At 34.1% G+C, this 26,741-nt stretch overlaps 1 protein-coding gene across 5 annotated transcripts in view; it reads right to left on the bottom strand.

Annotated features, from left to right (window-relative positions):
- Positions 1-26,741, bottom strand: part of LOC143232016 (ankyrin repeat and fibronectin type-III domain-containing protein 1-like) — a 196,293-nt gene that overhangs the window by 57,808 nt on the left and 111,744 nt on the right. For all 5 annotated transcript variants that reach the window (XM_076467000.1, XM_076466998.1, XM_076466996.1 and 2 more), the window contains one exon: positions 8,052-8,147. In XM_076467000.1, the coding sequence (XP_076323115.1) occupies positions 8,052-8,147 (96 nt within the window). The remainder of the gene's footprint in view (positions 1-8,051; positions 8,148-26,741) is intronic.

Below are 26,741 nucleotides of genomic sequence, written 5' to 3' on the forward strand. Positions count from 1 at the left end.
GTAATGTCCTCCAGCTCCTTCGTCGCATTTGCCTTAATCTCTGGAATCGTCTCAAATCTTCTTCCTTTCAAGGGTCTTTTGAGTTTGGGGGACAAGAAAAATTCGCAAGGAGCAAAGTCAGGTGAGTAGGGGGGTGGGGAAGAACAGTGATCGAGTGTTTGGCCAAAAACTCACGAGTTCTGAGGCACAAATTTCGAAGCAACGCGGTGCATCTTCAATTTTTCGGTCAAAACCTCGTAACAAAATTGAACTGATATCCCACACTCTTCAGCAAGCTCCCTGACAGTCAGACGTCGATTTGCCCGCACCAGGGTGTTGATTTTGTCGACATGTGGATCGTCAGTTGACGTGGAAAAACGTCCAGGACGCTCATCATCTTCAATGGACTGTCGACCATCCTTAAAACGTTCATGCCACTTGAAACATGCCGTACGATTCATAGCAACATCACCGTAAGCCGTGTTAAGCATAGCAAAAGTTTCAGTCGCAGATTTTCCAAGTTTAACACAAAATTTCACAGCAAGTCGTTTCTCCTTCAGGTCATTCATTCTGAAATCCGCCAAACGAAAAAATCGCACTTCACTTAAAACGGCGTAGCTAATACACAAATGAAGATATCTGCAATCGGGAAATGGCGTCGTAATCAGCTGATCTGTGTAAACCTAGCGACACCAAGCGGATTCCCTGGAACCAACTGGAGCCGCGCAATTCAAACAGTCCGTGTATTTTTTGAACAGACCTCCTATAGTGAAATACGAACTTCCTATGTTGTTGTTTTTCAGGTTGCAATCCTAAACTAGCGGCTCGTTTTCTGGATGAAAAGTGACTCCTAGTACTATGTTTTTGGGCTTTTGTTTTCGATAAACACAACAAACTTGACTTATTACTGTTTGTCTGTTTGTTTTGGAATTTCGCACAAAGCTACTCGAGGGCTATCTTTGCTAGCCGTCCCTAATTTAGCAGTGTAAGACTAGAGGGAAGGCAGCTAGTCATCACCACCCACCGCCAACTCTTGGGCTACTCTTTTACCAACGAAAAGTGGGATTGACCGTCACATTACAACGCCCACACGGCTCGGAGGGCGAGCATGTTTGGCGCGACTCGGGCGCGAACCCGCGACCCTCAGATTACGAAGCGCACGCCTTAACGCGCTAGGCCATGCCAGGCCCAACTTATTACTGTAAAGTCGGTACAGAAATTATTTTGCAAATAAATACAAAAGTGTTTGCATTTCGGATAAAAATAAACAAACTTTTGCTGTAGAAAAAAACCAGTTTAGGAATATTTCATTGAATTGTTGGAAGAAAATGAATGAAATGATTGACCTGTTCGTGACGTTGTTTCTGTTCATTTCAAAATATTTCAATGTAACTTTACAAATCAATTCCCAAAACTAATAGAATACTATTGGATTTGAAATTCTGTTAATGTCAGCATAACTTCTTATCTGCCAAAGGCAGCTCAAGGAAAACTCATAGAACTAACCAGCAATAAAACTCTTCAGACAGAATACAAGTTAAAACTATTTAGTTCGCAATGGACGTGTTTTTGTTTCTGCTTTTCACATTAACATACCTGTGTTAGTCAGCTTTTGTCTGTTTTGACAGCAACCTAAGCAAAACAGCGATCTCGTCTGCAGGTAAAGGGAATCTACACGTTGCTGTGTCAACAATTCATCCAATAATGAAGTTTATACTTCACATTAAAGAGGTAAGTAAACCGAAACTGTTTGCTTTATATTATGTACCATTTAAGACTTTTATTTTTACTTTTATGAGAGATGCGGGGAGGGGAACGAAATGAATAGCATGTTTAGAGAGGTGGCGCCATAAAAAGTTTGCGAACCTCCGTTAGGTTTAACTGATAACTCTGATTGTGAATATTTGTGTTCTCAAATTTTATATTCTATAACAATCACTAACATTTTAATTAATTAACAAATAATGATATTAAATGTTCCTTACTATATCATAGAAACAATTTTTCATCGTAATGATGTTGGAAAAAAACTGTCATCGAAAAATATGCGAGCAATAGGAACGGAATATTCGTCCCAAAAGTAAATAGGTTTAACTTTGTATCTCGAACCAACATTCATTTAACGACTTCTACTGGTACCGATTCTAAAGTAGTGTTACGTATGTGTTTTAAGCTTACAGGAAGATTATAGGAATTTTTAAAGAAGAACAAAGAGCAATTAACATTCTGTTTTGTTTCTAGGAAGATGTCACTTTCTAATCGAAACCTGATTTATCTTTTTAATGAAATACATTGAACGCAAACAAACGAGGAATAAAAAATTAACGTCAGTTTTGACAGAGAAACTTAATACAAAAAAGATTAATTGTAAATATTGGGTTGAAAATTTAAAACTTTCTTGCTGAAAAAGTGGTAAACATAGAAAATATTTAAAAAAGAAAGTTGATTTATAACATATAATATTTCGTTGTTCATGTTGTTCTAAAGCACAGAGCTACATAAAGAGTTATATGTACTCTGCTGACTGCGCCTATCAAAATCCAATTTACGACGTTGTCAGCTCTCATTTTTACCACCGAGCCACCATGGAGGGCGTGGAATTTCATTTCTTAAAAATTTCTTTTCAGTAAGGATATTTAAATAATATGAGAAAATTACCACCTACAATTATCCGAACTAAAACAAAAATTATAATGATTAATGAGAATAACTGTTATCAGTTTGTTTGTTTATTTTTTTAATTTTGCGCAATGCTACACGAGGGTTTCTGCGGTTGTCGTCCCTAATTTAGCTAGAAGGAAGACATCTAGTCATCATTGCCCACCGCCAACTCTTGGGCTACTCTTTCACTAACGATGGCTTGACCATCACATTATAAAGCCCCCACGGCTGAAAGGGCGAGCATGTTTGGTGCGACGGGGATTCGAACCCGCGGGTTAAGAGTCGAGTGCCTTAACCACCTGGCTATGCCGGGCCTAACTATTATCAGAAGTAGTTAACTATGTGAGCCTAACTGTCATCATCAGAAGTTCTTAAGTAGGTGAGACTAACTGACATCAGAAGTTCTTAACTAGATGAGACTAACTGTCATCACAAGTTCTTAACTAGGTAAACTAACTGTCATCACAAGTTCTTAACTAGGTCAACGTAACTGTCATCCGATGTTCTTAACCAGTTTGATGAAAACCCAAATAATAAAGTTATTGCACAGCGATGAAACATCTCCATCTGGTTGTTGAATAATTGTAAAATTATTTTTAAAGTGTTTCCAGTGATTAACATATAAACAGAACAATTTATGTTTGTTCAAGAAACGCAGTCGAGTGAACTTCTGTTTTTAGCCGATTGGGCAGCAAAGCTTTCTATCTTGTTATTAACACTGGAAACCATAGACTGAAAGATATAAAGTCTCGGTTTTGATGAGGAAATTATGACGTTCGAGATTAAACCGTAATCGTTTGTTTTCGAGTGGCTGCTTAACAAACATTTTTTTTTAAATCACTTATTCTAAAAATAATTACAAACTTAAGTTTAATGCAGAATACTTAATTTGCTTTGATATTTCTGTTTTCAATGTATAATATAATAATGGAACTTGACAAAATTATTGTTAAGTACAGGACAAAATAAATGCGTGTTAGTGATGTTTATAAAAACAAATGATTAAGGTTAGGAAGTTTAATTGAGATATATGTAAGGCTCGACATAACTAGGTGGTTTAGGAGTTCGACTCGTAATACGAAGGTCGTGGGTTTGAATCCTCGTCACACCAAATATGTCCGCCCTATCAGTCGTGGGGCATTATAATGTGATGGTAAATCTCACTATTCATTGGCAAAAGAGTAGCCCAAGAGCTGATGGTGAGTGGTGATGACTAGCTGCCTTCCCTCTAGTTTCACACTAAATTAGGGGCAGCTAGCACATATCGCCCTCATGTATCTTTTCGCGAAATTCAAAAACAGACAAACAAGAAGGTATATGTATCGGCATCAATGAGTTCCGTGCAAAAATCATAAAGTGGATATTTGTATTTAATTAATATATTATTTCCAGTGATCACCACCTAATCGTTTATTTGTTTGAGTTTTATACCAAATGATTTTGATAATAACACAAGTATTATAACGGTAAAAATAATCCACTTAAAACTAAATTTCAAAATGTGTATTTCAAACTCTCTTCAGAGGGTTGTTTATTTATTTAGAAGTATAAATCCTTCCAGAAAAATATTTATATGGATTTCCGTTAACAGGCGTTTTGCTTGTATATACAAAAACTATTGTTTTCAAAATATCACGATATATAGTTATGTTTACTGATGGAAGGTTTCTATCTTTGAATGGTTATGATTGCTTTGTTGTGAAGATTTCGTTTGTTCAAGCGTTGTGAAAACATTGTAGACTCGAAACTATTTTCTCAACCTCAGAAGAGAAATCTTAGTAAACAAAAACAAACAAACTCGACAACGTATAAACCAATTATGGAGCTTATGAACATAGTAAAAGGTGTTTATGTTTGTGAGCGTATGTAGTTCAAAATAAAGATCGTTTGGGTAGCTATTAAGCATTAGCATCCTGGGATGTTGTAAGATAATTGAATTTAATCTATAATTATCGTATTTCTTTTTTACTTTAACATGCCGTTCACTCTGGTTTTCAATCACTTGACGGTACTGCAAATGCAAGCATTAAGATATATTGAACAAAAATACTGAAAGTCGGACAGCACATTTTGACTTCTGGAAGTAATCATTTTGAATACGATTTTAATAAGAAAAGAGAATTTTGTACTCAACCTAAAATGGTTATTAGCAGTGTTTAAGTGATTTTAGGAAACGTCGGTGTGTTAACACTTGGAGATGACGGGAGTGGATTGGAGTTTGACTTGATGTAATACAAATTTGTGTTATAGTTGCGCAAACACCAAACCAAAGTGAAAGAAATTAGGTGTAGGCAGAAGTTTTGCAGAATTATAACATTGTTTTTTTCTTTACCAATAGGCATACCGCGCCCTACTTTAACTAATTATTAAAAGCGAGTTTAAGACAAGTTAGGAGATCTACAATAAAAAGAGAAATGAATCATCAATAGTAAAAAAAGAGTTTCATCATGAATTCATAAATTTACAAACGGAAACAACACAAAAATAAAAACCCTTGAAAGACAAAGTTCTGTAAACATGTTTATATTTTTGTGTGTTTGTATAACCTGGACAGATTGTTCATTCAAAGAACTTGCTATTATTATCACGTAACACAGCAGTGATAGGTATTAAACCATTATATAACTATTCAGATAGAAACTGTCTAAACAAAGCTATCCCTAGCTTTAGTCACATTCAAAGTAAAATGCAAATTAGAGTTTGATGAATTAGTATTACGAAACTGACGAAAAGAATCTCAGAAGAGATGAGTAGAGTAGTATAGGTTGAGGTTCAGTAAGTAAACCTTAACCACAGTCAACTTCTCGGTATAAAATAACAGTAAGAAAAAGACTCTTTCCAAAACTTAAATGTTCATCGTAAATTAATCATTTTCAAAATAACAATATTGTTACACACTTATACTTCGTAACAACAGCAGGGTAATTAAGAATTATATCTGTAATACATTTACACAAGCAATAGGCCCGGCATGGCCAACTGTGTTAAGGCGTAAGACTCGTAATCCGAGGGTCGCGGGTTCAAATCCCGGTCGCACCAAACATGCTCGCCCTCCCAGCCGTGGGGGCGTTATAATGTGACGGTCAATCCCACTATTCGTTGGTAAAAGAGTAGCCCAAGAGTTGGCGGTGGGTGGTGATGACTAACTGCCTTCCCTCTAGTCTTACACTGCTAAATTAGGGACGGCTAGCGCAGATAGCCCTCGAGTAGCTTTGCGTGAAATTAAAAACAAACATAAGCAATAATGAATTACCTCGCTTTAGTAATTTCAGATGAATTACGATATAGTATCATTTAAGAGATCAATTTCTATTGGCTAATTTATATCGTTGTTGAAAGGTCATTACGCTTTTGATTTAGTGTTTTTGTAATAAGATTAATGCATGTGGTACTTTTGGGTGAGTGAAGTGGTGTGTGCAACTAACAATGAGACACTTTAGCACGTGCACATACACAAAAATAAACGCTCCTACATAAAATATAACTTAAGAAAATAGAAGAATTGATGGTTACACCTTATTTAAGGTTGTAATTCAATGATTCTAGCACAAGGAGCTTCATTTTCCTGCGAACCACTGACAAAAAAACCAGACGATCCTACAACGTAGTCCACCAAAACACAGAAATCTCCACATATGAAATGTTTATATACTGAAAGTTATTGTTTCTTAAACTTGTCAAAACACTTCTGAGCAATGACAACATTCAATAACAAACTACCTCTTTCAAAAGCAACGGAAAAACTCAATTTTCTGTAACATTTTCTGAGACATTAATAAAGACAGCACTGATAACGTAACATTTGTATATTTATATCGTACTATGTAGGTTAAAATGGCATTAATTATGATTTTAGCAGCTCTATTATAAAAATTCTAAAGAAATCGATAAATATCATTGTGTGCGTGTGAGTCTTGACACTTTTAGACATTTCTGATTAGGTTGAAAAAAATGTTTAATAATCTCTGACGCCCTCTGATGTTTCGAAAGAGAGTAGCCAATTAAATATTTAAGTGAAATAGTCGGATGTTCATGATGATTTATAACGTGCTTGTCAATCAAAAAGACATTATAGTGATGTGTGTATTTCAGCGCAGCGAATCATGAAACGAAATTGCTGATAAAGACGGACAATTGAAGTTTGTGTGTTTGTTTCTAGTTAACCACAAAGCTACTTAATGGGCTATCTGTGCTCTGACCACCACGGGTATAGAACCTCGGTTTCTAGAGGTGTAAGTCTGCAGACGTACAAGTGTTCCACTAGGGTAGGCGAGAATGTTGTTACCTATCTAACACAAAAAAATCTCAGAAAATCACCCAAAAATCTCAAACAGTTTCAAAGAATGATATCTTACTTATCACAAAAAAAAATAATATTTACTTTATAATTCTCTGATAATTACTCTGTGAATGTGGCATCTCTTAGAAGCGCTTCTACTCTTATTGACATCTTGTGGACACACTGGTTCAATGGCCGGGTTAGTGATTCCCAAGGTAAAGCATTCTAATTTTGAACTTCTGACTAGAGGGAAAGCAGCACATCAGTCGCCACAAGGGCTATGTGTAGCTACATTCGACCAACACGGCATTTTATACATACTGATTAAACAGTTATGACAGAGACCACTAGGGTTCAGGTCTAACCTAAATTCTTACTATTATCCAGAAAGTAAGCAGCACTCGATGCTACCAGAGCTTTGTCCAAATTTGAACCGAATAACGAAATTGACTATTACTTGTACGCCCTTAGCTGAAAGTGAGGAGTGTGGTGTTTTGCTTTGTCACAATACAAAATTGGGGTTTCTGATAGACAGCCCGGTCACTTAGTCATTACCAACCACGTGACAGTCAAAGAGCTTCATAAGAAGTGACATCTTCTTCTTACTTTTCTGTTGTTTTGCAAAGTTACGACAAAGTAATGAATACACTAATAAAATTGTGCACTATGAGGTCTTTCTCATGGCTAGAACTTTAAAGACATTTTAAATATATTTCAAGTAGACTAGTTGTTTGTGATGGATGTGAACATTCAGTGACATACATGAAACCAACTTTTTTTGCTTTCTGAATTGCTAGTAATAAAGTTTATGTATATCTTAAATTTAGTATAATTATGTGTTTTTAAACAAACTGTACTGTTCTGCATATGACCTCAGGTTCAATTGCAGTGCGGTTGGAATAGGTAATGAGTTATCATCACAGCTGTTAAATACAAAACTTTTCAGATAGTCTAGCTTGTTATTCTTAAACTAACTTGCTTAAAAAGATAAAACTCCCTATTTAGTAAAATGAAAAGATAATTTTTAGCATTTCTTTCTTATTTTTCGTTTTCCAATACGTAGATCACTCTGCCTCGTTTGGGCAGAATGCTAGATACATAAAAGTAAAAGAAACATGCAAAACTATCTTACTGTTTGGTTCTTGGGTTTTTCCTCTTAAGAAGCTGCTAGAAGAACTACGTTTAGCTTTGATGTGACTTGGGGACAACTTGATTTGACAATTATTTTCTGAAAAACACAAATGACGTGATAAATATTAGTCACTCCAATATATACGTGGTCTTTCAACACCGAGACTTATCTAATAAAAAACCAACAACAATCAACTTAGATTTCAAACCTGAATAACATACAGAAATCAGTTACAATAACAAAAAAATAGATATTTTGAAATCATATAAAACATCACTTTTGTTTATAGTAATGGCATTTCGTGTCACACGGTTATAATTCTGTAGTATCAGCTTTATATCCCTCATGGTAACAGTTTTATAGTATTGAAGTTTCTCCTGTCATGGTTACAGTTTTATAGCATTGAAGTTTCTCCTGTCATGGTTACAGTTTTATAGTAATGACGTTTTGTCTCACACGGTTATAGATCTGTATTATTGGCTCTCTATCTCTCATGGTTACAGTTTTATAGCATTGAAGGTTTTCCTATCCTGGCTATAACTCTACAGTATTGTCATGTTTATTTCTCACAGTTAGAGTTTCATATTATTGATAATCTATCTCTCTTGGTTACAGTTTTATAGCATTGAAGGTTTTCCTATCCTGGCTATAGCTCTACAGTATTGACATGTTTATTTCTCACAGTTAGTTTCATATTATTGATAATCTATCTCTCTTGGTTACAGTTTTATAGCATTGAAGGTTTTCCTATCCTGGCTATAGCTCTACAGTATTGACATGTTTATTTCTCACAGTTAGTTTCATATTATTGATAATCTATCTCTCATCGCTATAGTTTTATGGTACTGGCGATTTGCCTCTCATTATTGTAGTTCCATGGTATTGACGCTTCAGCCCCTCGTGGCTTCAGTTCCAGTGTTGGATTTTTTGCCCCTCAAGATAATAGTTCTACAATATTGGTGTTTAGCCACTTATGGTAATAGTTCTACAGTACCGTCGTTCTTCTTCTCATGTCTTTAGTTTTACGGTATTGGTGTTTTGTCCCTCATGGTAATAGTTCTACAGTATTGGTGCTTTGTCCCTCATGGTAATAGTTCTACAGTATTGGTGTTTTGCCCCTCATTGGTAAAAGTCCTACTGTATTGGTGTTTCGTTTCGCGTGGCTTTAGTTCTACATTATTGATGTTTTATCCCTCATTGTTATAGCTCTGTAGTACTACGGTTATAACTAACGTTAACGTAGAGGTTTTAACTTTCCGAGATCAACTGAGAAAATGCTCTACTACAGCAAGCAGTGTTCTGAAAAGTAGAAATATGAAAATGCATCATATTCTTGTATTTCTTTAACATTTACCCTGTTTGTCAGCAATAATTTTGTATCTCTGTTTGGTTTTACTTTTCTATTTCAAATAGAAAAACCATTAAAAATAAGGGAAACTAGTTGAAAACTGTCTAAATCTGATTTTATGTCGTTTACGTCAAATCGTATGTAGGTCTATAAATCAGATAAATTGATGTTACTTGGAAAACATATTTCGATTGAATTATCATTTTAGCTTTATCTTTTCTAATGATAATGGAAGACAAGTGATTACTATACTCAATCTCATGCACTGATATTCTATACACAAATAGAAAATTTAGCAGCGAAAATTTAGCAGCGAAATTTAGCAGAAAATTTCTACGGTTAGCAATCTGAAAAGATGCTTGTCTCTACAGAATGTGGTATCATTTTAAAGAGTCTTACAGACTAGTATATACATATATATATATTCTACCAATTTCTCTTTCAAATCATTCACTGATAATCCAGTTATGAGTGCTGCTGTCTTTATCGTATAAAGTTTCCATCCACTATAAGAATGGTTTCCCTTTTCAGCGAATGGAATTTGTCTAGTTACCTTACAATCTAGAAGTTTTTAGTGGAGCTTAGATTTTTTGTTGTTGTTTTTTTTAATTTCGCGCAAAGCTGCACGAGAGCTGTCTGTGATAGCCGTCCCTAATTTTGCAGTATAAGACTAGAGGGAAGGCAACCCACCGCCAATTCTTGGGCTACTCTTTTACCAACGAATAGTGGGATTGACCGTCATATTATGACGCCCCCACGGCTGAAAGGGCGAGCATATTTGGTGTGAAGGGGATTCAAACCTGTGATCTCCGGATTACGAGTCGAGTAGCTTAACCACCTGGCCATGTCGGGCAGTAGAACTTAGAATTGGACATAATTCTAATAAGTTTTTGTTGATGATCGCCTCGTGAAATTGTCTTATGAATTGTCCGGTAGCCATTTATACGATTTCAAATCAATCTCCACTTCTAGCTTACAATAAGCTACAAGGTTAGCACTAAACTACTGGCAACATTTGATTTGGATTCTTGATTTATTGTATCTAATTTATATATTTGATGTTGCATGCGTTCTGTGTAAGTATCGTGCCATCTGGTGTCCTTCAGCCTCAAGATTATGATTTCTTTTTACATCAAGTTAGATCGAAAACTAAAATTTCAATATATAAAATTTAATAGTAAAAATTATCGTAAGTGTCTGAAGATAAAGAGAGAGAAAATATTAAACTGATATATCATAGCTAAATCTTTCCGTATCATGGAATAGGAATGCATTTTTATCAATAAAACAGTTTCGAACAGTCACTACAGGTTTCACGTTCCAGACAGATAGGAACGTTTTTGTTTGTTTTCGTGCCTATCTCGTTTGCTAAATAACTACTAGATCTAATTTCAATGGAATATCTAGGGTGCTTATAAAGTGAAACGATAAAACAAAAGATGAAAATCAGCTTCTGTTTATGGTAAATGGACTTGCCTAGTGACGCAGATGATGTAACGCTATGGAAACTAGAATATATGTATAATTAACTCAAGTTATCTCTCAGATTTTGCCTAGTGATCATCTGGTGAATTTCTCTTGTGTTGTTACAGACACTTATACAGACAATCGACCTCAAAGTAGAGAAAATTTTGCTGTTGTTCAAAATATTTGTTTGGTGTGATTCAATTACTGTGGATAAAATGCTGTTTCTAACCGTGTAATTTTTTATCTCAATCTATTCCATTGTGGTCAGGCCTGGCATGGCCAGGTGGTTATGACGCTCAACTCGTATTCTGAGGGTCGAAGGTTCGAATCTCCTTCGTACGAAACATGCTTGTCCTTTCAGCCGTGGGGTCGTTATCTTGTGACGATCAATCCCACAATTTATTGATAAAAGAGTAATTCAAGAGTTGGCGATGGGTGGTGATGACTCGCTGTCCTCCCACTAGTCTTACACTGCTAAATTACGGACGATTAGTGCAGATAGCCCTCGTATAGCTTTGCGCGAAATTCAAAAACAAACAAAATATTGTGGTCGAATCATTTATTTATACGTAATTAAACAAATCCAGCTCACTGTAGTACTTTACTTACTTAATTATTGACTAAGTGCTTTGTGAAATATTATACACATGTTCGTATTAACACGTCTTATCAGTTACCTCTTTATGAACATTTCAAAACAAGGGATCCAAATTGCTTATCCATGTTTTATGGAGATCAGCTTCTGCAGTGACTTTACACAAAACTATTATATGATAATTACAATACTCATGATAATTTGAAGGACTGGTTATCTTATCTCGTGCATGCATTGTGCCAGTTGTTTGTCTGCTATAAGTGTAAAGGATTCACGAGTAGTCAATCTGTTTCGTTAGTTTGTAAATAAATGAATGTTTGTCTTTAAACCATATGCGGTAATATTCTTTATCCTGCTGGTCTAAAACATGTAAACCCAGAATTTCATCGAAGTGGTCATTAAATCTAAGATAAAATATAAAACAAATTAGTTTATTTTACAGGCTGTCATTATTTTTGTTTGATTGTACAAGTTATCTGTATAACTTAAATTACTGATATGTATACAGTTGATTACTGAAGTGTGACAGAGGAATAACCAGTATACCATTCTCTCCTAGCATAGATATCAACGGACATGTAGATATGGCGTTTCCCCAAACCCCATCAAACGGGAAAATAATTATTAATTAACATGAAGAAAACAATCCTCACTGTGATTTTTTAGGGTTGAGTTACTTATATCAAAAATTATTTATGTGAAATAATTACTTTGAACATATATTATTTTTTTTTAATGCAACTTAACCATTTATTGGAAGTTGCGTTACAAATGAAAACGCAGAGAGTTTTGAATTAATTTCACGCGCACACTCATATATATTAGTTAATAAACCTATTTGTACAAAGTTAGACTAATCTTCCTTTCAGGGTTATCTTAGTTGTACTAAATGTGTAAGTAAATGAATAAATAATTTGCCTATTTGAAATTATCTAACATACATAATTTGAAAAGACCTCAGCGTCATCTGTAGCTATTACCAGTTACTAGATTTATATAAGTAAACTGAAAAGTAATTCAACTTAAAAACCCAAAAATTTCCTTCACAGGCAAATTTTTTTTAGGTGTATTTTGATATTGAGATTTTTATAATATAAGTACACATGAATAAAATAGACACAGTCTAGGTCAAATTGTACAAGGTGCTATTAAAATATGAGCTGGTTATAGATTCTATCGTCCATCTGTCGATGGAAATATTATGCGAACAATTGGTTGTTCATCCGAACGACACTTTCGGACCACAGTGGGCTAATCGGCCAATTCAGGGATTTTTGAACTGTGAACTAAATGGGGTTAGTGTGTAGGCAGCACCCACCATCTAAAGAAGGTACTCTTAACCTTATTATAGTGCATCTACAGCTAGAAATTCGAAGTTTGTTTAATAGTATGATATCTCGAATCCGAGATCTTATTATCCCAAGCCTTACACACTAACCACTAAGATATGGTCAAGCCTGATAATATTTTATAGATATAAAAAATTCCAATTTGCAAGAAAGCAATCTTGAAGACAATTTTGATTTTAGTTACACACGCAAAACAAAACATGTGTAAGCATTTTTAATATTATGTTTCCAAGCAATATTAAAATTACACAAAGTTTTTATACTTTGTTGGATCTGACGTGGTCTGGTGGTTAGGGCACTCGACTCGTAATCTGGATGTAACAGGTTCAAAGAACATACTTGCCCTTTTAGCTCTGTAGGTGTTACAATGTTACAGTCAATCCCACTATTCGTTTGTTTGTTTGTTAAATTTCGGTACAAACCTACTCAAGAGCTACTTGCACTAATTTTCACGTGATAGATTAGATACTCTTTTACCAAGAAATAGTTGGATTGGCATCACATTATAACAATCCCACGAATGAAGAGGCGAGCATGTTCGGTGATACAATGGAGTGCAATTATTGCTACTCAGTGTACAAGATTTTGTTACGTGGTTTGATAGTGGCCTCCAAGTATTCCAATAAAATCTCTTTTTTTCAATGATATTTTTAGTAGATCCATTGACAAACAAATTTTAATTGCTGTCAACAATGTCACAATGAAAACAACCAAAAAAAACGGTATTGTAATTTTTGTTTTAGTGTAGGACATAAACACGTTCACTGTATTAACGTTTCCATTAATTTAACGTCACTTTTTTGTTAACATATAAAAATATAACAAGTAGCACCTTGAAGAGACTTATTTTTTAACAATCAACATTCACAATATTAAAATCGATATTGTATGTAGTTGTGCTTCAGTACCTTAACAAATTTCATGTACAATATGCTTTCAGTATCAGTTATTATTTATTGTTGTAAGATTAATTTTGGATGTGCAACTTTCAAGAAGTTTTAGATGGACCCTTCGTGTTTTTTGTTTGCTTTGTTCCTTCACAAGGGCCTAGCATGGCCTAGCGCGTTGAGGCGTGCGCTTCGTAATCTGAGGGTCGCGGGTTCGCGCCCGACTCGCGCCAAAACATGCTCGCCCTCCCAGCCGTGGGGGCGTTATAATGTGACGGTCAATCCCACTATTCGTTGGTAAAAGAGTAGCCCAAGCGTTGGCGGTGGGTGGTGATGACTAGCTGCCTTCCCTCTAGTCTTACACTGCTAAATTAGGAACGGCTAGCACAGATAGCCCTCGAGTAGCTTTGTGCGAAATTCAAAAACAAACAAACAAACAAATCCTTCACAAGAAACAAACATCTATCACTAACCAAAACTATCACAAAAAATTCTTGTTATAACAAATAAAAGAAGGAGCTAATTAGTTATATTTAGTGATAATTAGGAAAATAAATAATGAATTCTCAAAACGTTTAATTCTAGGAAAGTTTCGTTTAGAAAATCACAAGTTTTGTTCGCACAGTACCGAAAGATGGCGATAGTATATATTTTTTAACCCGTTTTGGATGTTATATGCCTATATGGAACAGTCTTGATAAAAACCTTTCATCACTAGCATCTGACCAGTGCTAATCAGTGAATAATTTTACCCCTTTTCCATATGGCACCAAGAAGAATGTTTGTCTTAGTTACACAAGCACTTATTTGTCATTAATTAGATATATAGTCTCTGACTGAAGTCCATATGTTTCACTCTTACTTTATTCAACAAATAAACAAGTTTTCTTTCTAGTTCTATCTTTATGACCTACACATATGCAAATTTTCACTTTTATTTCGTCCTAAGAGAAGTTAAAAGACAGTATAAATTATTGCGTCATTAGATCACTTATAACAAGTTCATTTATCAATATTTGTAAATCTCCATACCCTAATATCGATGAAACTTTAGAAGTAACAAACTAAATAATATCAGTTTCATCAATATATTAGTTTGTTTGATTTTTAATTTCGCACAAAGCTATGCGAGGACTATCTGTGCTAGCCGTCCCTAATTTAGCAGTGTAAGACTAGAGGGAAGTCATCACCATCCACCGCCAACTACTGGACAACTCTTTTACCGACGAATAGGGGAATTGACCGTCACTTTATAACGTCCCTATGGCTGAAAGGGCGAGCACGTTTGATGCAACGATTACGAGTCGAGCGCCTTAAGCACCTGACCATTTGTAAAATACATATTTTCATTCTTGTACAGTCTAACAATTTCAGAACATCTTAAGACTTTTCACTGATATCGCATTCTTAAGTTTTTAATACACGACTTAAATTTTATTTTAAAATAATAACTTAACTCAGATATTTAAAATTTAACATGTTTCTTCATACTTTCATTCCGAAAACCTCTTGTTCAGTTATTTCGAAATATTTATTTAATTTATACTATTTCTTTGCTCATATCATCAGCACTTTTTCACTAGAAATGAACAATAAACGTTCTCGAAAAGTATATAAAACTAATATCATAAAGAACGAGTAAGTTTCAGTTCGATGGTAAATAACGGAGAATGTTTAGTTTAAAGGAAAAATTACTTTTCCATATACACACACATATGGTAACGATGCATAGTTTAACAAAAAACAACGAAGTAATAAGAAAGAATGACCACCATTATAAACTATATAAAACATTAAAAACTTTCATGATTTTTAAAAATTTATTCGATATTATTGGAGTCACACTGTTAAAAGTAACATTTATTTTTCAGAAAAAACATATATCTTCATAATTACTTAATTAGCACAGATGCAATAAAGAAAGTAGCAAGTAATGAATAATCAGAAGATAAGAAAGAGATTTATAATTGCTCTTTTTTGTCAAAATATACTGTCACACCTATAACAGTAAAAGTAATTTGGAATAAGAAAAAATTGTCTTCCGTTTTTCTAAAAACAACTATGTTGAAATATATTGGTTACCTAATATTTTTACTTTTTATTCAGATTATAATCAGTGAAATATAGCTTATGTATGCTCGGAAAGAAAAAATAAAAGCAAAGTTATACTGAAAACGTAGAACATTATGAACGTTCTTCGAAAGGTTTGGATTATCTAGTACATAAAACGATCTACAGAGAGTTGGTTGTGCCTTGTATGAACGTGGTTCCAGCCGTGTCACAACAGGCGACATATTTGTCACTGAGATATTTGATTGACAGAGAATTCTCAACCATTTAAAAGCGCAATATTCTTCTACTCACACATCGACCTAGATGTAATGGAACCACATGATGATGGAACTATGAGCTAAAAGTTTGTACTTGGAGAAAAAAACAACTCAGAGCCATTCTGTGAGTTCAACGAGTTTTAAACACACATCTCAGTTCAATATATGAAGAAATGTTCTCATCTGCTACGTATAGGATATGAAAACGAGAAACAATTATCCGACCCAACATTTCACTGTGGTGAAGCTGGGTATATTTCCTGCCACTTTAATGAAATAATAAACAAGGGTTTCTAGTGGGCAAACACTCTCAAGTCAGAAGTTTTCAAGTTACTACTAACATCTCAAAATCAGTTACTGTTTCCATGAGAAATGTGACCAAAGAAATGAACTCAAAACAATACCATTCGACCATAAACCTCTCACATTCTCCGATCCAGTTTGGGTGGAGATTTGTGTCTGCTTGAACATGGCTTTGTGGGACGATGCCCGGTTGAAGGTCTGTGGGAAGCTGTAAAGATGTGTTGTCTAAGTCTGAGCTCGTGTTCTCCGCAGTAGCTTGTTGATATGGAAAATGTGGTATCTGGCAACATTGTCTCATTGTGGCTATTATCAGAATGAACAAGATCGGTGATGAAAGAACTGGTTCCAAACGCAACACGGGACCTGAGGTATCGTTCTTATGAAGTTCTTATTGGTAATTAATGTGTATCAGTACTTTAGATATTAAAAAACTACATATTGAATTGAGAACAAGGTGATAATTTAAGGCTTGTTCTTAATAAGTTATGTGTAGTTAAGAAGGGTATATGTTATTCTTAATAAGTTATGTGTAGTTAAGAAGGGTATATGTTATTCTTAATAAGTTATGTGTAGTTAAGAAGGGTATATGTTATTCTTAATAAGTTATGTGTAGTTAAGAAGGGTATATGTTATTCTTAATAAGTTATGTGTAGTTAAGAAGGGTATATGTTATTCTTAATAAGTTATGTGTAGTTAAGAAGGGTATATGTTATTCTTAATTTTACTGATAACTTTTAAAACCAACTTTACCAGACTCTCTATGAAGCAGGTCATGCGGTCTCTAAGTCTTGCTTAAAAACTTGGATAAAAATGGGCAAGTAACCTAGTGAAAATGTATAAGAGTGGTAGTTCTAGTGTACCATTCCCTTCTATACCCGGTGGCTCAGCGGTAATTTTTGGAGCTATAACGCAAAAATATGAGGTTTGATGCCCGATATCAGCACATCACAATAAGCTCATTTTGGAGTATTGTGCTGAACGGAAAAAGAAAAAAAAATTCTGTTCCTTCAAATAAGAGTGTTAAAAGGAAAATCATATTTTCCGCTTAGACATCGTTACTATAATAAATCTTAACCAAACTTAATCACATCCACAATACAAACATGGCTACTTATCATTTACACAGAGTTAAAATAAAGTTAGTTTGGCAAACAACCCCTTCCAAACACGTGGTCAGCTTCCGATCAGTTACCTCTTTCTTTGTGAACCTGACGATGACCGAAGAAGGTCGAAACGTTGTTCGCTCTTCTATGTAAAATATTTTCTCAACCCAAACGAGCCGTTTTTGCATATATATAAGTGTAAACTGTTACTGTGATGTATGATAGGTATATATGTAAACAGTATATAGATATATATAAGTGTATACTGTTACTGTAAGGTATTATAGGTAGATATGTAAATAGTATATAGATATGTATAAGTGTGAGCTGTTACTGTAAGGTATTATAGGTAGATATGTAAACAGTATATAGATATGTATAAGTGTGAGCTGTTACTATAAGGTATTATAGGTAGATATGTAAACAGTATATAGATATGTATAAGTGTAAACTGTTACTGTGATGTATGATAGGTATATATGTAAACAGTATATAGATATATATAAGTGTAAACTGTTACTGTGATGTATGATAGGTAGATATGTAAACAGTATATAGATATATATAAGTGTAAACTGTTACTGTGATGTATGATAGGTAGATATGTAAACAGTATATAGATATATATAAGTGTATACTGTTACTGTAAGGTATTATAGGTAGATATGTAAATAGTATATAGATATGTATAAGTGTGAGCTGTTACTGTAAGGTATTATAGGTAGATATGTAAACAGTATATAGATATGTATAAGTGTGAGCTGTTACTGTAAGGTATTATAGGTAGATATGTAAACAGTATATAGATATGTATGAGTGTATACTGTTACTGTAAGGTATTATAGGTAGATATGTAAACAGTATATAGATATGTATAAGTGTGAGCTGTTACTGTAAGGTATTATAGGTAGATATGTAAACAGTATATAGATATATATAAGTGTGAGCTGTTACTGTAAGGTATTATAGGTAGATATGTAAACAGTATATAGATATGTATAAGTGTGAGCTGTTACTGTAAGGTATTATAGGTAGATATGTAAACAGTATATAGATATGTATAAGTGTAAACTGTTACTGTGATGTATGATAAGTATATATATAAACAATGTATAATTATATAAACTTTGTCGACATTTTGAATCAAAACGTGACAGTATCGTGAAATGTTATAAGGAAGTATTAAACAAACAAAATATTTATGGAAACTTCTCAACTTTTTTTTAAATTGATTCTTTAAACAATTGTTTCTATCGAGGTTGACGTCATCAAATATATATATATATATATATACAATGCAATGAAGATTTTCTTGTTTGTTTGTAATTAAACACAAAGCTACACAATCCGCTCTCAGTGCTCGGGTACCGAAACCTGCATTTTAACGTTTCAAGCTGTGAAACTTAGTGTTAAGCCAGTGGGAGGCACCTCAACGAAGGTTGTATTAAGACAAATCGACTGGCAATTAAAAAAAAATTCTCTTTAAATAAGGATGCCTACAATTAATCCTATATTTCACAATAATGACTAACAACAACTAGTTATAAAATAAAGCGTGTTGTGTATTACCTTGTATCATTATTAACCTTCAACTACCATTACTACCCTTATTATAGCGTATTATTTGTGTATTACCTTGTATCATTATTAACCTTCAACTACCATTACTACCCTTATTATAGCGTATTATTTGTGTATTACCTTGTATCATTATTAACCTTCAACTACCATTACTACCCTTATTATAGCGTATTATTTGTGTATTACCTTGTATCATTATTAACCTTCAACTACCATTACTACCCTTATTATAGCGTATTATTTGTGTATTACCTTGTATCATTATTAACCTTCAACTACAATTACTACCCTTATTATAGCGTATTATTTAGTGGCTAAAGTTTAATTTCGGACAAATAAAGATTAACTAAAAATCTGAAGGACCGTAGTTTTCTACAAGAAAGATTTCGTTTAGAGATATTGTGATGAAGACCTTAGTATGGAGAAATAGCTAATACGTCATTGCAGAAAATAACTCACTAAATAACAATATCACATTCTCAGCTTCATATTAAAATACACGCTTTTATCAGAAGCATCATTCAGTTTTATGAATTATATTGTGACATTAACACAGTCGATGATCGTTACAAGACTTTCGATTTATTTGCCAAAAAACACACTTTATTTTACATATATATTTGTAAAAGACTCCAAAGAACAATGACACTTCACTAAGCGACAGAAGCTAAACAAAACTGACAAGACTAGATTTCAACTATACGACAGAAACATACCAAACACGATAGATTTAATTTACGCTACACAACACATACCAAATTTATCAAGATTCAGTTTTTACTAAATGACAGAAACACACCAAACTCTATAAACTTAGTTTTCACTAAATGATAGAAACACACCAAAACTGATAAGATTAGTTTGTTGTAAATGACAAATACGAAGTTTATCATGATCAGAAGTGAACCACAAATCGTGGTTCAAAAGTATCAGTAGTTTCTTAGTAACGGGAGTTCGACATGACGAAATGGTTAGGGCGCTCGACTCGTAACCTGAGGATCGCGAGTTCGAATATTCGTCACACCAAATATACTCGCCCTTTCATTCGTCAGTACGTTATAATGTGAACAATCCCACTATTCGTTGGTAAAAGAGTAGTCCAATAGTTGCCGGTGGATGGTGATGACTAGCAGCCTTCCCTCTAGTCTTACACTGCTAAATTACTGACGGCTAGCGCAGATAGCCCTCGTGCAGTTTTGCACGAAATGCATAAACAAACTTTTCGCAACGGCTGTTATTGTTGAAAGGTGCATTTTCTTAGGAAGGGGCACAAGAAGTACAGGTTTCCTAAAACATTATTTTCAAAATAGTTTTTTTTTTTTCATTGAGTTTTAAAACAATTCGTTCTTCACTTCAACAACAGATTTGATCTTTGTTATGTTACTAATTAGTTTTACAGAACAGTAAAGGTGTTATGTCCATATTCGACAACATGTTTGATCGCCAGTATCTTATGTATCTTACTCAGGAACACCTATTTGTTAATTAACGTTCTGATTCACAGAAATCTTCAGATAGTTTTGTCTGGTTAAACGTATGTAACCAAAATACGATATATTAACTATAACTTTCCAACTTATAGTTTTGTTACTTATATATTGCACAAGGACCACATTAAAGCCAATTACATTTTTAAACAGTTAGTGATATTTTACGTTTCGTTTAGCTTAGCTATTCCGTTTCGTCAAAGCTGTGATTTTTGTACTTTTATAGGCTTACTTCAATTTGAATAATAAAGCCACCACATGGATGTATTCGTATTCTACATAGAAATATTCATGTTTGTCGGAATTAAACCTGTTGAATGGTACTGTACAACCAAGCTGCTTAATATAACCTTGTACCAGTTGATATTCAATAACGAAATATAAAACGTTTGTAAAGGTCACCATAAGCAATAAAAAAAACCATTCCAGCTTAATATCCGATGCCCCCCGGCGGCACAGCGATATGTCTGCGGACTTAAAATACTAGAAATCGGGTTTCGATACCCGTGGTGTGCAGAGCACAGATAACCATTTTGGTAGCTTTGTGACTTATAACAAACAACAATAAAGAATATTCGATATTGTAAGTGTTTTCTAGAGTGATTGGTATCTTCAAATACGATACACTGTAAATACATTACTGTTTAAACATTGATCATGTTGTAAAACCAATCTAAATTAGACAAACATATATCTTCTAATGGAACAAAAACATTTCTAAGATACCAAAAAGCACTACTAGAGGTACAAACTCTGCTGTTAGGGAAATAAAAGGCATTGCTAGTGATGCAAGAAACATCACTAGTGGGCTCCTTTGATACTAAAGTTATTGATAGTGACTTTAGGATAATTTGGTTGTTTTGGAAATAATTTCTACTCTTTTCATGTGGTGGTTGCATCTTCAAACTTGTAGAACTTAACTCGCATAGTTAATAATCAATTTTCATAATGATTATTTCATTTCATTCAAACATAGACCTTTCTACAAGGATGTTATATTAGGAAGAAACTATAAATTCATCGCTTAAATTATTAAAAAAATCTGTGCCTCGTTTTCACTTGCTTTTTGTCATGAATATAATGAGGCTATTTGCAGAAGAACAGAACAATAATCTGTTTAGTTGTTTGGTACCCAAGAACACTGGTGTAATGATCGCATGACAAAATGTGATTAAGGTAGAAACATCAGCAAGTACCAGTTGAGAGTGACTCACTTTCCAAGTGAAAGATTTACAACAACAACAAAAAAACAACAACTTGAATTCTCATATTTTTCACGTAATGGTGAAAGAAAATATACATGGACATCGAAAAGTACTTCGAATATATACGAGTAATGCACGGTATATAACCATGCACAACAGTATGATAGCTATATAATGCATTGCAGATTATGAAATAGACACAGCGGAATTGTAAACTTATTCATAGATAACACACATTTGAGTTAGAATAAAATAATATTATTCTCCAACGAGCTCATCTCTGGATCTCTAACTCAGTTACCTTGTGACAGTCGGGCATACACTGCCACAATAACTTAGAATGGAATCAACGTTAGGAAACGAACAAAATTGGTTGGTTCCACGTACGAAACGGAAGCATAGACGTACAAGTAAACAAGTTAAATCAGAATGGGAAAAACTGACGATGTATATTATATAGAAGTCAGAAGCGTTCATTTCCTTTATATTGGAACACTCTGGAGATTTTCTATCCTTCACTTGCTGACATTTACTTAGTTTTGTTTACAACACCAAAGACAGAAATTTATCAAAAAAAAAGCTTTGAAAATCAACTTATCAACATTACTGCCACATTTAGTTACCTGCGTGTATTTATTTATCAATAGGTACCTAAGCTTATTTATTTAATACACAACCATCGGTTGATTTTTCAGCCCACCTGCATAACATACACTCAGAATGGATCGCTGATTTTTTTACTTTTCCTATGAATCATGTGAAATAGAGTTTGAATTTGTCAAAATATAAGTTGTTGTTTTTTTATTGAGAAGAATAATTTATAGTAGACGTCACGTATGGAAGCTCGTGATGAAACATCTGTGTTTTTGTGACTATATGAGGAATATATTTAGCTACAGTAATAAATATACTGATTGGACAACCCACAATATGTGTCGTAAAGCTGTGATACAAGTTCCTATTCTCCCTTAGGGTTCAGAAGTAGGTTTCAAGCTTATAACTTTAAAATCCAGAGTTGATCTCTTTCCATTGTGCAGCTTTGCGCCTCAAAGAAACAAATAATTACCATTGAACCTTAATGTTCTTTCGTAATTTGTTACTAAAAAGGGTGTGGTGATAACATTTTTCGGCTCATCACAAACCTAAATTTATATAAGCAACATTGTATATAAATATGTACACAATACCTTTCGATTAAAAAAAAGAAAAATATATCGCAGACAAATCAGAAGTTTTTGTGTGCGTATGTTTAAATAGAAAACGATATAATTAAAAAAATGAATGGACATGGATATACCTTGGTGAGATTAAAACATATATGTCATTAAAACATAAAGCACATATTAATTAGCTGCTTTACATATAGTGCATTAAGCTACAAAAATTAGTACACTGCCGTGTTAAATAGCTGCAGTAGCATATTAAGCTGTAGTAACTGGTACACTACCTGCTAAGTAGCTGCATGATAACTTGGTGTATTTTGAACTGCATTACCTGATGTGTAGTGTACTGTGTGTTAAGTTGTAGCACGTGGTGTTCTGTTTATTATCTTATATCCTAAAATGTGTTAGCTTGTATGGTATATACCAAGCTGCAGAACCGAGTTTACTTTCGTATCTATAGTGTACTATGTATTAATCTATACGCCCCCCGCTAGTACAACGGTATGTCTCCGGATTTACAACGGTAAAAGCAAGGGTTCGATTTCCCTCGGTGGGCTCAGCAGATAGCCCAATGTGGCTTTGCTATAAGAAAACACACACACACACATTAATCCATACTGCTTAGTGTGTCGTTTGTTAATCTACAGTCTCTAACGTAATTTAAAATACAGTTCCTAATAGAAAATGGGTTAAGAAACTACAATGTATAGTCTGTTGTACTAAATTGCAGTATCCGCTATACTGCGTGTAAAGCTGCGATATCCTACGTATTTTATGTGTACAACGTATATTGAGAAGCTGCAGTAGTTGTAGAAATATCTTTAACTTAAAAGTAATATCAATTAATTTGATCCAAAGAAGTTTTTTAGTAGTGAAAACGTTGCAAAGACGTTGAATAAAAACCTTGTAATAGTAAATAAAGGTATCGATACTTTACGTGAAAGGTAGTCACTTTATAACTTTAAGGATATTTTATGTAATGTACACAGGCAACGGTCTTTTGAAGTACTATCTTCGTCGCAACAGGTGACGAAAGTTATTTTTACACCACTGTGAATGTTTTACAACAAGATTTGTCAAAACAAATGGACGAAACTTGGTATACACTTGTACTATGTGTCAAGTCAGAAACTGCTAATTTTGAAGAGTCAAAGCTAAAGGATAAAATCACAGCTATATTACGAGCATCCAAAAAATCCTATCTGTTAATATGTGGTCTGATTCTTCACACTGTAACTCAGTCAAAAATGATTGCACCCCCCAGTGGTGGGCAGAGCACAGATAGCCCATTGTGTAGCTTTGTGCTTAATTCAAAACCAACAACAAAAATGATTAGATTTTAATTAAACTTGGTGGGGACTTATAGAATGTTGTTCCTTATTCTCCTTATAAAAATGGTACGTGTAATTTGATAATGTCGGACATATGGAAACATTTTCTTATTTTTTGAAAGCCAAGTATGATCAACATGGGCCCGGCATGGCCAGGTGGTTATGATCTGAGTGGTAACTATCCGTGGGGGCATTATAATGTGACGGTCAATCCAAGTATTCGTTGGTAAAAGAGTAGCCTAAGAGTTGGCATTAGGTAATGATGACCAGCTGCCTTCCCTTTAGCCTTACACTGCTAAATATCCCTCGTGTAGCTTTGCGCCAAATTTTAAAAACAAACAAACAAAATGCTCAACATTTCGTGGCGGAAGAATACGCTCTACTGAGTGCCCTTTTAGTTGAGACATGCTTTAAAAAAATTATATGAGTACATCCTTTCGTGAAATTTGTTTATATGAACCTACTAAATTCTTTCTCACCTATTTATATATATTCAAAAGGAACACTTCACCCGTGAGATTATTATACTACATTATTCCGTAAAAACGTAAATCGTAATTTTTTCCCTCTCTAATATTTCTTTTGAATTTTTGAACCTTTCTAAAGAACTGCAGTTTCTTTCTTATACCTAAACACCATGGCAGTCGTTTTAAATGTCAGTATCTTCATGACATAAAGGTTTCGTCACAAGAGAATACTACTGTGCCTCATTCTTGGAAAAGCCGTTTCAAGAACAGTGAATCGTATACAAGCTTAGAAGTAAACTTTCCGTAAATTAAAATAAAAGAACGTGATTCACAGTGTTGCATGAGGAATGGCAATGTCTTAAGAACGTGATTCACAGTGTTGCTTGAGGAATAACAATGTCTTAAGAACGTGATTCACAGTGTTGCATAAGGAATAACAATGTCTTAAGAACGTGATTCACAGTGTTGCATGAGGAATGACAATGTCTTAAGAACGTGATTCACAGTGTTGCATGAGAAATGACAATGTCTTAAGAACGTGATTCACAGTGTTGCGTAAGGAATAACAATGTCTTAAGAACGTGATTCACAGTGTTGCATGAGGAATGACAATGTCTTAAGAACGCGATTCACAGTGTTGCTTGAGGAATGACAATGTCTTAAGAACGTGAATTCACAGTGTTGCTTGAGGAATGACGTTTTAAAAACGTGATTCACAGTGTTTCTTGAGGAATGACAATGTCTTAAGAACGTGGTTCACTGTGTTGCATGAAGAATAACAATGTCTTAAGAACGTGATTCACAGTGTTGTTTGAGGAATGACAATGTCTTAAGAACGTGATTCACAGTGTTGCTTGAGGAATGACAATGTCTTAAGAACGTGATTCACAGTGTTGCATGAGAAATGACAATGTCTTTTAAGGGTTAAACTACAATGTTCGATAGAAGAATTTTTAGAAGCTTTCTAAAACATTACTATGTAACGTTTCGTAACCGAAAGTAAACAGTCTACCCATGTTTAAGACAAATCTTTTTTATACCATCAGTTGAAATACTCGTCCTTGATTGCGTTGTTTTTTTCTTGAAACATAGATAATAGTTATAAGACATAAAAATCTTGATTTACTAAAGTACAGTGTTAGGACGAGTTAAGAAAGTTCAACTGTCTTACACGTGCTGTTGTTTTAATTGAACAGTAACAGCAGGAGAATAACCGTTGATGGTTGATATTAAATCGATAGTGGTGAGAACCGCTACCATGAATATGAGACGACACAGAGTGTAGGTGACTTAGGTTTGATTGTTGTTAAGCGCAAAGCTAAACAATGGGCAATCTGTGCTCTACCTACCACGGGTATAGAAATCTTATTTTTATCATTCTAAGCCTGCGAATTTACAGCGTAGGTGAGAGATTTTCCAGGTCACACATAACGTAAAAAATTGAACGTTAAGATTCCTAATTACAGTGTTTAAAAAATTACAACTGAAGCGAATCTAACCCTTTTAAGAAATCATTGTACGGAAGAGTAGTTTTTAATGAACGTAGACAGTTACACGAAGTGACGAAGAAAAATAGGGTTAGTTTAATGAAATAAGTATTATCAACTGAATAATAATAATAAAGCACCATCAATCTAAACATTGACAATCAAACAACACCTCATCATTCTAAACACTAACAGTCAGACAATACACTATCAATTTAAGCACTGACAACCAAACAACACATCATCATTCTAAACACTGACAGTCTGGCAACACACCATCAATCTAAACATTAACAGTCAGATAACACATCATCATTCTAAACACTAACAATCAGACAACACACCATCAATCTAAACATTAACAGTCAGATAACACATCATCATTCTAAACACTAACAATCAGACAACACACCATCAATTTAAACATTGACAATCAAACAACACATCATCATTCTAAACACTAACAGTAAAACAACACACCATCAATATAAACACTAACAGTCAGACAATACACCATCAAACAAGACATCATCAATTCAGTCATTGACAATCAGACAACACATCAATCTAAACATTAACAATGAGAC

This window comes from Tachypleus tridentatus, chromosome 11, assembly GCF_004210375.1.
Source record: "Tachypleus tridentatus isolate NWPU-2018 chromosome 11, ASM421037v1, whole genome shotgun sequence".
NCBI lineage: Eukaryota > Metazoa > Arthropoda > Merostomata > Xiphosura > Limulidae > Tachypleus > Tachypleus tridentatus.